At 36.3% G+C, this 16,710-nt stretch overlaps 2 protein-coding genes across 2 annotated transcripts in view; one reads left to right on the top strand and one right to left on the bottom strand.

Annotated features, from left to right (window-relative positions):
* The window catches only part of Acyp2 (acylphosphatase 2), a 157,130-nt gene that overhangs the window by 41,991 nt on the left and 98,429 nt on the right, over window positions 1-16,710 (bottom strand). The gene's annotated exons all lie outside the window — the stretch shown is intronic.
* On the top strand, window positions 245-1,081 carry Tspyl6 (TSPY like 6). The gene is given in 4 exon segments (XM_076833854.2): window positions 245-584; window positions 587-766; window positions 769-948; window positions 951-1,081. Coding segments are annotated over 4 exon segments (831 nt in total).

The raw sequence follows: 16,710 nt of genomic DNA, 5'->3' as shown, positions 1-16,710 counted from the left end.
GGGGGCACATCTGGGACACTGCAGGCAGTGGCAATACTCCTTAGATCCTAATCTATGGGGGTCATGGCCATGGAGTCACCACAGTGGGGCAGGAAGTGGCACAGTCACCCACTGAGAGCCTGGAAACAGCCTCTACCTCTGTTGCAACTGATGGAAGCCTAACTTTCATGGTCAAGAGACACTTAGCCCAAGTGGGAAGAAGGCCCTAGAAACTTATGGCACAGAGAGGGCAGCCTCTGAAATGATGGCCAGGTCCAAAGACATGAAGACTAAAAAGTGTGCTCTCTTAGTAACAGGGTATGAGAAGCAGATTGAGAAAACAGCAAGTCAAGAAATGCAAATGCAGGCGGAAAATGGAGGAATAAAAGAGGTGAAAGAGGAGGCAGGGTCCCGTCTCCTGAATGTGGAGCCCAATATGAACCCTCTGGAGGCCATCCGGCTGGAACTGGACACTGCCAATGCTCAAGCTAACTAAGCCTTCCTCCAGCTGGGGCTCAAGCTTGGGTGGATGCGTCAGTAAGACCTGGAACTGAGGAACTACATCATTCAGAACATCCCTGGCTTCTGGATCACCACTCTTCAGAACCGCCGCAGCTGTACCCAGTGATTAGGACCCAAGATGAAGAGATGTTAGCCTATATAACCAATCTGGAGGTGAAGGAGCTCAGATACCATAGGAAAAGTTGCACGTTCAAGTTCTTTCAAAGAAATCCCTTCTTCAGAAACAAGCTGATTATCAAAGAGTATGAGGTCGAATCCTCTGGCCAAGTGTATCTCATTCTGCTCTGATCATATGGCTCAAGGGCCATGAACCATAGGTTGGGAACCCAGATGTCCTCATCAACTTCTTCACCTGGTTTTCAGACCACAGTCATCCAGAGTGCGACAGAACTTCTGAGATGATCAAAGAGAACTTCTGGCCAGATTCCCTAGAATACTACCTGTTGCATAGAGAATCAGAAGTCACCAGACAAGGAAGCCAGTAGAGATACCCAGGTCCTTTGGGTTCTAATCTGGAACCTTTGCACTTGGGATTACTCCCCACAAGATCCTATACCACCACCTCCTGCTGGACCTATGATTATTGATGTGCCTTTTACTTTTGTGTATATGTGTATGTGTATGCTGACCTTTCTATACCATTTTTTAAATGTTTTTTAGTTGTAGATGGACACAATACCTTCATTTTGTTTGTTTAGTTGTTTTAGGCAAGGGTTCTACCACTGAGCCACAGCCACAGAAAACTTTGTTTTCTCTCAGCCTCAAGATTGACAACTTCTTAGCTGTGCTGCTGAATTTGCACATGTTCTTCATGCTATTTTGCATCAACATCACATGATGCCTGGCCATATATGGTTCACACCTTTTTTAACCAAGCAGATGATGCTATAGATTGCATTGTTTGGACTCTACTTGTTTGCAGGGTTTCTGCTCTCTATATTACCATCTGGATTTCTAGCTATGTGTAGGAGCCTACTCCAGGCACTCTTCTCTGGATTTGGCAGCATAGGCTCATGGCCTGTGGACAATTACTGGGCATTAAGTCCAGGGAGAAAAACAGTGGTCTGTGTGATTTATGTGACTTCACTGTTCTTCCTGTTTCTCTGATCACCTATTGCTGCCTGCTGCTGGCTATCCTTACCCCTTTGGGCTACTGAATAAATAAATTCCAGATTGTTCTCAGCTCCACTTTCTGGTTTCTGGTAAACAAGAATTTCTAGAACTGGTGATGGGCCAAGATTTTCTGCCAGAATACAAAAGACTTTTCCATTCCTTTTCCAAAAGATCTCTCCAATTCTTTACGACTACCACCAACCACCTTCATCATCCAGAAACCCTACTGTTAGGCAAGTGGCTGGGGTGACAATTTAGAACCCTATTTTCATGTCAAAGGCAGTTAACGGTGTCCTGGTCAAGTTCCAGATTTTCTCAGCTCCAACCAATGAATTCATACAAATTTAGGTTATCTTTATTTGTCCCCCTTCCTTAGTCTGAAAATGATTAGGTGCCAGATGTGCCAGGGTACATACACACTTATCCTTAACCTCTTTTTCTCATGTCTCTTTTTTGAAAAAGTGGTGGTTCAAAAACACAGGCAAAAGTAGGCTTTATAGTGTAACTTAGCTCTATCATTTCCAGAGGCAGAGAGGTTGTCCTGTAAAATCGACTGCCAGAGGCCCTATTGCCTACTCTACTTTCTTCCCAGATTCAGTAATGCTTAGAAGGTTAAAAAGACACAGATCTAGAGAGAATAAAAGGTGATTTCAAGTTCAGAGAGGTGTGTAAGGCTGAAGAGACTAGTGGGTGTTCTAAGCAGAGAAAACTGAACAAAAAGGTCAGAGGTAAAGCAGAAATTAATTAGCCAGAGGAAAACTGGGACTAAAAAATAAGACTAGTTTGAATGAGAGCCTGTGAGGAAGAGGTATTTACTCTGTTAGTGGTAATGGGAGGAGAAATATTTCTCTCAGGATTGAGATAGAAAAACTGAAGGTGATTGGAGTGTTAAATATGTTAGCAAGAGAGGCATTCTTTGAAGAAACACAATTGTATTTAGGTGTTTTCCTGTGGCCTTAAATTATGTGGAAGATTAATACTATGCCGCTTAATTTTACTATGCTTAGTAAACTCCTGTTTCTCTATTCTGCTTATTGGGAAGGTTGAGCTATACCAACTTATTTTGCTTGTAATTAGGAATAGTTGGAAGAATGTCTTTTCTGTACAATATAAGGAATTATGTGAATATTCATAACAATTTTCATCTTGTTTTGGTTTCTGTTGATACTGTATCCCCCCAAAATTTAATTTGAATAACTTGGTCTTTTCAGAACCAGAAAACTGGAAATTATTGTCTTTGTGGAAAAATATCCTACAAAAAGTTTGTGACTCTAATTGAGTGTCTTATTTGATTATTTGTCCTGATAACAGCACAGTAATTGATGTGCCTCTTTACTAAACAGCATAAATGCTTGTAATATTGCCACATTTGCCTTTCTTTATATGCATGATAATAAAACAAAAACATTCTACTCTTTAAGAAAAAAAAAAGGATAGAAAATAGGCTGGGATACAAAGTACACAGAGAAGCCAGAAGACTCATTTTCTGTTAGGGAGAGAGTAGTCTGGTGCAAATACTTTAGAAAATTGTTTGGCAATATCTATGCACACCCTCTAATCTAGCTCTGGGAAAATACTCAACAGAAATGAATACATATATTCACCCAAAGACATGGATAAAAGTTTTTATTAACAGAATTAGCACAATTGTAATACCAGACACTGGGAACTGCCCCAATGTTCATAAATAGTAGAAAAAAAGTTTTTTCCTTGCCTTTTTTTTTTTTTCAGGTTAAAGGATCAAACTCAGGGCTTTGTGCATGCTAGCAAAATAAGTTTTTAAATATTCACACAATGGAAGGATATGAGAAATAATCATGCTTAAATGAAATAATATTAATAAATCTCACAAATATGATGTTGGATCTCAGAAGATGAACATGAAAGTACATGCTACATAATTCCATTTATATATGAAGTTTAGGAACAGGTAAAACCAACATGGTAGTAGAAGTCAGAATAGTGATTACTACCAAGAACAATGAAGGGTCTCAAACTACCCTACACGTAAGCCAACAAGTTAAGCTTCTTAGTTAATGAATGCTAGATCAGATGAAAAGACCTTATAACTCAGTATTGTATCAGTATTTACACCAACTTCCTAAGCTCTAATTCCCATGAGGGAACACGAAGAAAGCCAGGTGATACTGGTGCACATATAGAAATATATTATAGGAAAGGAATCCTGAGTTTAGGGAACTTGAATGTTTGTTTTGAAGAGAGACATTATCTTTATTATTCTGAATAGTAAATAAACCTGTCCCTTTTTCCTTTGTAAGAGAGACAATCTACTTTTTGAGCTTGTAAGCAAGGCTGCTTTTTGCTCTGAGGAAGACACTATCTTCTAAGCTGTTCACAAATATCTTTGAAAAGATATTCTGAACACTGTCAGTCAATGCCTCTGTTTACAAGATTGGCAAAAACATGGGAGACACATGGAGACCTCTCTCCCAATGTTTACTTTGGGGTGTAAGTAACTATTGACTGGAAGGTAATATATGGGGATAGTGGGTTCTAAAGGGCTGGTAATGTTTTGTGTCTTGATTGAGGTGCTGGATATATGGGTGAATATATTTCAATTTGTGAAACTTCATTGAGTTATACATTTGGTAAACACTTTTCTGTATGTATATTATACTTTAATAAGCAAAGTAAGCAAAAAAAAAAAAAAAAAAGGTCAAAAGAAAACTAAAAGAACCCAATTATTTTTCTTGAACCTCTGTGCTAGAAAATAGTCCACTTAAAATTGTGTTTCAGATCTCTTTGGGTAGGCCAAGAATCCATGGATGAAAATGCTAATAGGATCATTTGCTGTGCCACATTCAAATAGCCAAATTCCATTTCCTAAGAATGAAAATGCTCAATTTTCTAGGCATGGACCATCAATTTTTAGTATTTACAGTGCTTTGCTCATTTAGTTGTAAACAGTTCACTAATAATGGCTTGTGATGCTTCATTTTCAAAGCTCAGTTCTTCCAACGAAGTAAATAATATTACTTAGTTCTGTTGTTTAGCAAGGATGATGCCACCCTAAAGACTGGCTCCAGCATATACTTATTTTTTAAGATGGTCTCTATTTTAAAGTTTATGTTTGCTGTGGTCAGGTTTCTCTCTTTGAGGTACAAATATTTTACTTGGTAAGAGTTAAAAACATTTTCAACCTGCATCTTTGACACAATCAGAGAAGACAACAGCATTAATAGCAACAAATCTGCATAACCCAGGGATGATGGTGCATACCTGTAATACCAGCAATTTGGGAGACTGAGGAAAGAGGATCACAAGTTCAAGACCAGCCTCAGCAACTTAGTGAGGACTTAAGCAACTTAGTGAGACCTTGTTCCAAAATAAAAAATAAAAAGGGCTGGGGATATGACTAGATAGTAAAGTGCCTCTGGATTCACTCCCTAGTAGCCCCTTTCACCTATTAAAAAAAAATCTTGTGTAGAACTGCAGTGAAATCATTTGGTTTGGCTTATTTGAACAAAATATTTCTCAGTTTTGTATATAGCAAGTTGCCTGGGAGATAATAAGGGTAATTCAGTGTTGAAAATGCAATAGAGTATTTTTGTTGTTTTTTTCGTTTTGTTTTCTTGACTTTTCTTTCTTTTTTTTTTTTTTATAATTCCTTCTACCAATTCATGTCACACATTTTAATTTTAAATGGCATCCATATGGATGGCTTTTTCACCTAATTCCCAATGACAAAATTTTCACCTGAACAAACTACTTAATCCCAAGGACACAGTTTTAGTCATCTTTTCAATAAAAGGTCTGAAACACAATTTCTTCTAAATCTGAACTTTTACCTACCCTTAAATATAAGTTTTTTGGAGGTTGGGGGTGTGGCTCAGTGGTAGAGCACTTGCCTAGCATGTGTGAAGCACTGGGTTCAATTCTCAGTACCACATACAAATAAATAAAAATAAAGGTCTATTCACAACTAAAAAAATTTTAAATATAAGTTTTTTTTACATGTTTCCATTGCCTCCTCTGGCTTTCTTTCTCACTATTGTTCCCAACTGGCATTGCCACAGCCAGAGCTTCTGCCATCACCTCTGAGATAAGGACTCTTAAATTGGAATCTCTGACCCTTCCTCCAGATGGTCCCTGACATGTCCATTTAAACAGTATTTCCAGAATCTCTCCCTTTCTTTCCATATCTACTTTTACCTTAATATCTTTTATCTACAATACTGGAAATCTCCAGACTGCCCTTCCTGAATTTTCTCTCTTTTCCCATCATTTGCACTATTATCAAAGTGATCAGGTATCTTCTGTTCAAATGTCCTTATCAAGGCAGCAATGCCAGCAGCTACAACCAAGCCCTGCCTAACATTCTCACCAGAGTACATTCACACATACTGTTCTGCCTCTGTGCCTTTGCTCATGACATTCCTTCACCCTGAATTCTCTTGCCCTCTTCCTTACCTATGGAAATCCTACCATTCCTTCTAAATTCTACTTGAAGTCCATCTCCTCTAAATAACCTTCTCCAAAACCACCTACCTCTTGTAGTATATGCTTGTAGCATTTGTTCCATGTAAATTTATAGCAAAGCTCAATTCTTTACATATGCTAGTAGTTTGTATTTTTGTCATTTCAATTTCATTCAATTTCAAGTACTTTCAGGACCAAGATGTTGTTTTAGTTACCTTCTTAAGACTTGATTCCTATCTTCAGACCACCAACAGTCTCCCAGGCATAACTGATATGAGAAATGCTAAAATAAGCACTCGCACAGAATGCAGTAGGATCACACATAAAAGAGACATTTCCTCCACCTGAGGATTAGAGGTGTCAAGGTGGCTTAAGTTCCATTCTACACACCAAACTAGACTATAAGCTTCTTCTGAGTAGATAGGGAGCTATCATTTTATTTAAGTATCCCTCGTGTACAGTATTGTGACCAGCACAAAACATTTACTCTCAAACTAAGTGTATAACTAAAAGTTGCCCAAGTCTCTTAGCTCTAAAAGTGCAAAAGAGATATATTGGTCTTTTATATTCCACTTATTATAAGGTCAATAAACATTTTATATTCCACTTATCATATGGTCAATAATCTTTAATTGGCTAATGAAAACCTAATAAAAAAAAGTCAAGAACATATTTTTAGCCTTGAGGATTTAGGTAAATGTTAATTGACATACTTTCCCAAATAATTCCTAAAAAAAGAAGAACTAGAACAGAGATTTCTATCAAATCCTTGCAAATCTTAGTTCTACCTCTCAGAAAGGAGGCTATGTGGATAAACGAGCTATTTTGCAATCGCAGACCCAAATTAAGCCAAGCTGCCACATTTACTCTTCGATCTCTAAATTAACAGGCTTTAGTAGAGCTCTTAGAAATAGGCTTTAACAGAATGTTTTCTTTGATATAAGGAGGCTGATTCATAGCGGGATAGGGCGTGGGAGCATGGGAGGAATAAACGAACTCTAGATAGGGCAGAGGGGTGGGAGGGGAAGGGAGGGGCCATGGGGTTAGAAATGATGGTGGAACCGTAATGATCATTTTTATCCAAAGTACATGTATGAAGACACGAATTGATGTGAATATACTTTGTATACAACCAGAGATATGAAAAATTATGCTCTATATGTGTAATAAGAATTGTAATGCATTCCACTGTCATATATAAATTTTAAAAAAAAACTTAAAAAAAAGAAATAGGTTTTAATAATAGCTGTCATTGATTGAGGTGTTCTGTTATGCTAGCCACTGTGCTAAATGCACCGGATGTGCATTATTCTCTTAATTCCCACACAACTCTATGGAGTATTCCTCTCCCTATTTTGTAGATGAGGAAGAAGACTCAGTTGAGATTATGTTACTTGTTACTAAACAGTCATTTAGGCAAACACTTGCAAAGTCCAAATTCAAACCCAAGTCTCTCTGATTCCAGAGTCTGATAATTACATATGGACAAATATGTTATCTTTTATTTTACAGAAGAAAATTATTAATCAAAATAATATTTGGCTTATATTTTCCCCATCTGTATACAATTTTTCTTAGCATATAAAACATTTACTAATTTTGATATTCATTAATGAATCTTACAACACAGGATGAATGCAGAATCAAAGTAATATGTAATCGTTTATGTTTTTCATTTAAATATTATAATTAACTTCTTTCACGATACCACTCACAAATGAATGTAAAATACAATAGCATTTATGACACATGTTCTGTTGATTAAAATCATCTTGCAAAAGAAACCATCAAAGCTGGAGCATATTTTGAAGTGTTCAGTGGCTCAGTTGAGCCTTCTACTTTAAAGCCAGATGAACCGGCAACATTTGGAAGACAATGCACTTTATCCAGGAAGAGCAAACAGCAAAGAGGTCTTCTTGGGTGGGGGAGAGATTATGTCACTGTCTAGAAATCTTTGATAAACTTGGCTCCTCGGCAATGGCAGGCTGGAGGAAGCATGCACTGCCAAGCAGCACATGTGAGGTCCCGGAAATGTGATGGAAAGAGAAGGATAAAATGGGAAAAGCTCAACAAAATAGAAAAATAGAAGAGAAAAATAGTCATAAAGAAATTTCCATCTACCCAAAAGAAAATTGGTGTGAGACCTAACAGACAATGTTCCAGTTTGTCTTCTAATTTAATTTTTGGAATTTGGGCAGTAATTGCAATCTCCCTGTGTTTGGAATTTATTAATTATGATGGGACGAAAGTGAACTAGAGGGTCCTAAGTTTCTTCATTAATATTTTAGAGCTTTGATTATAGCATGGTAGGGAGGTCGCAAATATACTGGGGCTTTTCTGAACATTATGTTTACTGGGACCTCACCAGAAAATATCCACCAAATTAGTAACAAAGGATGCTCACTTATTGCCACCATTACTTAACTATACTGGATATTATACAATACAATTAAGAAGTATAAAAACCTATTTAGCGGTATAAAAATTTAGGGAAGGAAATAAAACATTTACACTTTGTGGCTGATTTGGAAAATCTAAGATATTCAATTGAAAAGGTACTACATGAAAATTTAGTAAAGTGGTACCAGGATATAGAATTACTACATAGATATTAGACATACAAACACAGTGAGTTAGAAGCTAAAACCGGGGAAGACTGTATAGAATAGCAAGAGTAAAGATGAAATATCTAAGAAAACAACTTAGAATTGTACAGATTTATGAATAAAGTTTTAAGTATCCCTCAAACACTCAGACTTGTACAAAGGGAAAGACATGAAGTTCTTAGATAGGAAGACTCAACTTCAAAACTGAACCATGTCAGTGCCTCCTAATCTAATTTACAAATTTATTGTAATTATAATAAGCTAAAAATAGGAAGGGAGAAAAATTAGACAAGTAAAATTTAAAGTACGTATCAGAAAAAAAAGAATTTCAAGAAAACCAACACAAATTAATAAGAAGAATGTGAGACTATTTCTGGCACTTATTAAAGTAATATAAAGTTATAATAATTAAAAGCATTGTCCTGACATAAGAACAGACACATGAATCAATGGAACAGAACAGGGAGTCTAGACATAGAACCCAAGGCATATAGAAATTGTGTATGATAAACATGTTATCTCAAGTCAGTGAGGAAATGATGGACAACTCCAAAAATTGTCTTGAAAAAACTGAAGAGGCATTTAAAAAAGTACTTATATTCATGCCTTAAACCGTACACCAGAAAAACCCAAATGAGCAAGGCTTTAAATTAAACATGAAATAATAAAAATACTAGAAGAAAACGAGGGAAGCTATCTCCTTATTATCTTAGCATGGGGAAGCCTTTCTATTTAAAATCTGGAAAGAAAAAGTTTCATAAATAAAATGATGTGAAAAAAAATTTTAAATCTACAAAGCAAAAAAATTCATTAAAAAGATAAAAATGACAAACCGGGGGAAAATATAGTCATATTATAGACAAGGGGCTAATCTCTCTACTACAGAGCACTTTAATCACTTTAATACATAAATTCATATTAAGCAAATTCTTAAAATGGTGAGAAAGGATGAATACCAAAGGGATGCAGATTAATGATCCAGGGACTTCACAAGGAAAGCTGCTAACTTCAGATTAAATATGCACATTTGACCTAAGACATAGGATATGTTCATCCTGTCAAATAAATTCTCATTTTCCATATTAACAAAGGAAACCAGCAACCACAAAGAGGGCCAAATGAGTAAGACAAACCTTTGATCTCACAGGACAGACATCAGTGATGGGCAAGTCACTTTAAGATTATTGAGTTCTAAAAGGATATTCTATTTATGAAGCCTGGTTATTTCTGTCTTGTTTGACATTGTGTAGAAAGTAACACTGTAGCTGCTGCAGCTTGATGCCTAGCTGCTAGAGTCATTTCTGCAGGGGTATGCACAGGTTTGAACAGATTAGCTCAACTGTTATGAATACAGCAAACCTGCCCTTACTTTCGCCAAGCATGCCATATAGTCATGGCGTCTGCACTTTTATTAGGCGTTTTTATAAATACATGGATAATTTCTCCCATATGCTATTATTTCATCTGAAATGTGTTCATACTCGTAACAGCAATACATTTGATGAATAAATCTGGTCTTATTGAAATATGGCTTATCCCTTGAACTAGAACTTTATTTGATCATTAAAAGAATAAGACTATTTCACTTCTCCTAACATAGATGAATCCTTACCTCTTACAGGAAAAAACAAAACTTTTTTTTTTTTTTCTGCAAACCCTTCCACTGTTTGACTTCAAATGGAAACAACAAAATATCAAAAGTTTCAAAGAAGTCTTACAGGAAAGCCCAAAGGCATTATGTCTTGAACCTTTTTTTTTTCCCCCTCCATACCAGGGTCTTATTATAAATGCTGACCTCAAACTCATGATTCTTCTGCCTCAGCTTCCTGAGTAGCTGGGATCACAGGCACATCTCAACGTGCCCAACTTTGAATCTTTTTGAGTAAATGGTTTTCATCTTCAGCCTATTTCCTGAGCACCTGAGTACATACTTCAATACATTTTGTTAGTAAAAGGTTTCCTTCTGAAGGTCAATCTCACTTAAAGCGGCTGATAATTTTGGAACAGTCCAAGAACATACTGTGTTGTAAGATTGCTATTTCCATGGAAATTTGGATAAGGGTCAGCTGGCATATATTATAGTTTCCCAAGTTATGACTGAATTAGATATTAATTCAACTTATAATGGACTTAATTAAAAACATTTTTCATGACTTGTCATTCATAAGCTTTTGAGAGGGGCAGGGTGGCTCTACTTTAGCATGCCTTGCTCTAAGGTTGCAAAGAAGATCTCTTTGGACCATCTGAATGGCACCTGCACTCTAGCTAGCCAAAGGAGTAAGGAAAAGAAGAAGGAAAACCCCCCACAAATAAAGACTTTCAAATTAAAAGTGAAGACTTTGACAAGAAAAATTAAATGGTACAAAACCTCTGTGCCTGAATGAAAACAGAGATTCATCCCCTCAGCCTAAAGATCTTCCTAAAATTGCTAAAGTACATAAAGTCCTACGTGAATCACATGTCAAAGGTGAAAGGGATCTTATTTTAAAGCTTAAGCCAGTAAACTAGGAAAGGTAGTCAAGGTCCTACTGTTAGGCAAAAGAAACCCTTGTCTAGCCCCAAGTTTCTGACTCCTAAGTTGCTATTTTCCTCATCCTCTATGCGGGAGGGTTGCTCATCTCACCACAGAACTGCTCATCTAAATGGTACCCTTTGTATTAGACGCCTCATTTTAGAAGTTTTAACTCGTCCTATGTATGATGAGGCAAGGGATGTGTTCTGAGGACCAATAAAAATGGGAAAACTAGATGGAGGATGGAGAGAGTATAGATGTCTTTAGGTGTGGTCAGGAGGTCTGAAGAGACTTTCCAAGTTGTTAGGAAAAGGAACATCTTTAGAATGGAGAAGAAGAGAGGGTTTTCCAAGTGAAAAAAGTCTGAAGTGCTACTTTTTGGGAAAAGCCAGTTTTCTTATTAGATTCTCTGCTTGCCACGAAGGCTTCGCTATCCACACAGACTGATTTCTGCATGGGGTCTGCTTTCCACTCTAACAAGCTAACCTCTCATGTATTCCTCATTCTCTTCTTTGGTGTTTGTGACCTAAAATTAGTTTCTAAAAATGCAACACTAAGATCATGGTGGCTCCCTCCCTCCCAAGCCACTGACTCTATGGGCATTTGCAGTCCTACTCTCACCTCCAATATGGTAACCCCATTTCCTTCTCCAATGCCTACCAGGTCACATGAGGAGGAACACCTCTAACTTTGCTCTGAGAAGAAATTCCCACCTCTGATGACAGAGTTCTAATTCTCTGAACCACTTGATTCACCATTCCTTCTGGGGATGACCAGTTAATTTTTAACTGGTGAGTGCATGTACAACTTTTTGTCATAAATACTTTAAATTCAGGGATTGTTTTTAAATAACAATTTCTCATAAGAAAATAATTTTTAAAATAAAGAAATGAATAAATTCACATGTAAATGCATGACATTTCAGAAACATTTATCAGTTTCTTTTCTATTCTGCCATAAAAACACCATGTTTGGCTATTTAGAGTTTGTCTGTCATACCACCTGCTTAGGTCTCCATGGGTGGTAAAGTAAAAAATCATATTAAATTTTAGTTCAACTGTGATAATGCTGTGCCCTTTATAACCTTGGTGGCTTTGACAACCCCCTGGAGGGTTTTAGTCATTATGAGCTCAGTGTTTCTAACAAGGACATATGGCGCAGAATCAGACACTCTAGCTCATATTGGATACTAACAATCCTATTTCACGGGTAGAGAATGGGAGGAGCAATGGGGTGGTGGGTATTTTTTCCTCCTTGACCTTTTGAGGAAGCATTTCTTTATATCTTCAGATTCCTTCTGACTAAAATGTACATGGGTGGGCGGGGAGACTCTGGGTTGATGACTTCATCAGTTCCATTTCTGTTTTTAAACAGGATAGGTTTATTTGAAGCTGGCTGAAAGAACAAGACAGAGGCCATTCTTGTTCTCTTTGTAAGCAGCAAAATATCACAGTGTGGCATCTTTTCCTTCAAGCAGGATCCCTTTGAGACATTCCTGGAAAAGCAGCACAGCCCATGAACATCAGGAAGGCATGCTGACCTCAGGCAATCTGGCAAAATACTGTGGACCGCAGTGAGGTAAAAAACCTTATTAGCAGTCAAGACTCTCCAGCCAAACAGCTTTGATCCACACTATAGATTCCCTCTGAGTAGGTAGGATGGCTGCGTATTGCGTATAGGTCTAGGCATTATAGGTGAATTTATGATTTATATAGGGAAATAAATTTACAAGAAACATTTAGAGGATCAGAGTTAGGATTTCTTGCCCATAAAAATGATGTCATATGAATCCCTAAATATCTACACAGCAGATAGCACAACAAGCCATAAATGAAATAGGTCAGATAGTACCAGGTGCTGGCCAGTTTTAGCCTTTGGACTTAAAAGCACTCAAAATATTTTGCCAAAATAAATTAATAAATTTTATGTGCAATAACAACAATTTCACATTATAGAAAACACTGAAGGATTCTTGAGTCTATTTATTCATTAATTTTCTGGAAAATCATGCATTAATTTGGTAGAGGTTATTGTTTCTTTTTGTTGTTGTTTGTTTGTTTTTTTACTTTGGTACCAGGTATTGAACCCAAAGGCGCTTAACTGCTGAGCCACATCCCCAGCCCTTTTATTTTTTATTTTGAGACAGGGCCTCACTAGGTTGTTTACGGCCTCACTAAGTTGCTGAGACTGGCTTCAACCCTGTGAGCTTCCTGCCTCAGCCTCCTGAGCCACTGGGATTACAGGTGTGTATCACCATGTCCAGCTGGTAGGTTTAATTAAAAAAACTAAAATGTCCTTAAAAACTTGTGAAGCACAAGCCTAAGCAAAATGAAATGCCAGTTAAAGTAATCAAAGCAATATTTCCAAACATACTAAGGTTTAATTTTGCTATTCTGGGTAATACTGATAGCTAGAAATGTGATCCATAATAATTTTACATACAGAAAAAATATAGATAATAAGAATTAAAAGTCTTGCTTAGTTTACTTCTTGTTTGGTTCTTCATCAATAGAGATCTCTATCTTTATTTTTTTTTCTTTTTTTTATTGGTTGTTCAAAACATTATAAAGCTCTTGACATATCATATTTCATACATTAGATTCAAGATGGTTATGAACTCCCAATTTTACCCCAAATACAGATTGCAGAATCACATAGGTTACACATCCACATTTTTACATAATGCCCTATTAGTGATTGTTGTATTCTGCTACCTTTCCTATCCTCTACTATCCCCTTTCCCCTCCTCTCCCATCTTCTCTCTGTACCCCATCTACTGTAATTCATTTCTCTCCTTGTTAATTTTCCCATTCCCCTCACAAACTCTTATATGTAATTTTGTATAACAATGAGGGTCTCCCTCCATTACCATGCAATTTCCTTTTTTTCTCCCTTTCCCTCCCACCTCATGTATCTGTTTAGTGTTAATCTTTTCTTCCTGCTCTTCCTCCCTGCTCTGTACTTGGTTGTTCTCATTATATCAAAGAAGACATTTGGTATTTGTTTTTTAGGGATTGGCTAGCTTCACTTAGCATAATCTGCTCTAGTGCCATCCATTTCCCTGCAAATTCCATGATTTTGTCATTTTTAGTGCTGCGTAATACTCCATGGTGTATAAATGCCACATTTTTTTTATCCATTCATCTATTGAAGGGCAACTAGGTTGGTTCCACAGTCTAGCAATTGTGAATTGTGCTGCTATGAACATCGATGTAGCAGTATCCCTGTAGTACGCTCTTTTAAGGTCTTCAGGGAATAGTTCGAGAAGGGCAATAGCTGGGTCAAATGGTGGTTCATTCCCAGCTTTCCCAGGAATCTCCATACTGCTTTCCAGATTGGCCGTACCAGTTTACAGTCCCACCAGCAATGTACAAGAGTACCCTTTTCCCCACATCCTCTCCAGCACTTGTTGTTGTTTGACTTCATAATGGCTACCAATCTTACTGGAGTGAGATGGTATCTTAGGGTGGTTTTGATTTGCATTTCTCTGACTGCTAGAGATGGTGAGCATTTTTTCATGTACTTGTTGATTGATTGTATGTCCTCCTCTGAGAAGTGTCTGTTCAGGTCTTTGGCCCATTTGTTGATTGGGTTATTTGTTTTCTTATTACTTAATAGTATTTATTATTCAATAGTATTTTATTTATTCATCCTTCCACATATACTTACTGAGTGCCTACTCTGCTCCAGGCCCTATATTAGGGGTTGAGATGCAGTTATAGAAAAAATAAAAATAGAAAAATCTCTTCTCTCATGGAGTTTATATTCTCATGGAGAGAAATAAAGAATAAGCAAATAAACATGAAATATATAATGTGTCAAAATTGTAACAAGGGCTGTGAAGAAGCATAAAACCAGGTAAAAAGTGAGAGAATGATGTGGAGGGGAGGGGTCTAGGTGATGCTTTTGAAAAAGTGACCAAGGACAGCCTCTGAGATACGGACACATTTGGGCTGAGCATGTAAGAGAGTAAGTCTGAAACCAGCCTTCCAGGCTAGGGAAGCAGGATTTTCCAAAACCTGGAGGCAGAAGCATGCTTGACTTGTTAGAAAAACAGCAAAGTATTTAGAGACAACTGAGTAGGAAGACAAAGTGTGGCAGGGAATGGGGTCACACAGGCTCCAGGGGTCCATCCATGCCTGTCCAGAAAGCCAGAGGATGGTGAGAAGAGAGGAGGAGAAAGAGGCAATATTTAAGAAGATAATGGCTGAAGCTTTCTAAAAACTGGCAAAAGCTACAGGTTCAAGTAGATCTCTGCACCTAAAGCAAGAAAGAGAAAATCACGCCCTTCAGAAACAATTCTGAAAATCCAAGTTAAAGAGAAAATACTAAAGGAAACCTAGTGGGGGGCTGACCAACTTCAAAGGGGCAAATATTAGACTGACAGCTGATTTCTCAAAAGAATTAAGGGAAATCAGAAGAAAATGAAGTATCTTCAAAGTGCTGAAAAAAATATAGGTGTGAACCTAAAATTCTTTTCTGATGGAATTACTTTTCAATGATGGATGGAGAAAAGATGTTTTTTTTTTTTTTATTTTGTGTAGAGAATTTTTCATCAACCGCTTACTCTAAAGAGATTACTAAAGAATATATTCAGCTCCCAGATGCAGAAAGGAAAATAGAAAAATGAAAAGGTAAATGTGGATGAATTTAAATGAATTTTAACAGAATATAGCAAAGGTTATAATAATATGTTAGTAGATTTTAAGTAGACATAAGATTCAAATATGTAACAATAGCTTAAAAGCTCAATTTATATCAGACAAAGGGGACTGTAAGGAAAAAGATCATTACTAAAAATAGGTATATTTCAAAATTTATCAAAATCTAAGGTGTACAGTATCAAATAATAATTCTACATGTTATTTACCTAATAATGTCACTTATAATTACATATTAAACAGTATTGACAAAACAATATAGTGAAAAAATCATAGTAAGAAATGTGAACATACCTTTCTCAGGTACATCAAACCAAATACTTTGTAAAGATAACATAGGATTTGGACAATAAAATTTACACATTTGACCTAATAGTCACACATAACAGTACTATCCCAAAACTGCATAATGTATACATTGCTTTCAAATATGCATGGATCATTATGTTTTCAAAAAATCAACTATATATAAAAGTAAATTGCCACAAATTCCAAAAATTTGAGTTCTTAACAAAATTAATTATTTGACTGCAAAGGAACTAGAGATCAGTGTCAAAAATATAACTAGAAAACTTATAATTCTTGTAAATTAAGAAATATGCTTTTCAGTAATAACTTCTGGGTCAAATAAAAAAGTCACAATGGAAATTGGAACAGATTTTCAACTAAGTATTAATAAAAATTAATGAGATATCTTAAACTCATCATAAGAGGAAAATGTATGGCATATATATATGTTTTTCTTTTCTAATATATATTAGAATATATATAATATATATAATTTTCTAATATATATCTTTTCTAATATATAAATAAATATATATATCTCTAATATATATATTAGAAAATAAAAACAGGTAAAAGGTGTTGAATAGAT

The sequence above is a fragment of the Callospermophilus lateralis genome, chromosome 14 (genome assembly GCF_048772815.1).
Source record: "Callospermophilus lateralis isolate mCalLat2 chromosome 14, mCalLat2.hap1, whole genome shotgun sequence".
NCBI classification, from domain to species: domain Eukaryota; kingdom Metazoa; phylum Chordata; class Mammalia; order Rodentia; family Sciuridae; genus Callospermophilus; species Callospermophilus lateralis.
Note: the sequence above shows the minus strand (reverse complement) of the source record. Positions and strands in the feature narration are given on the sequence as shown.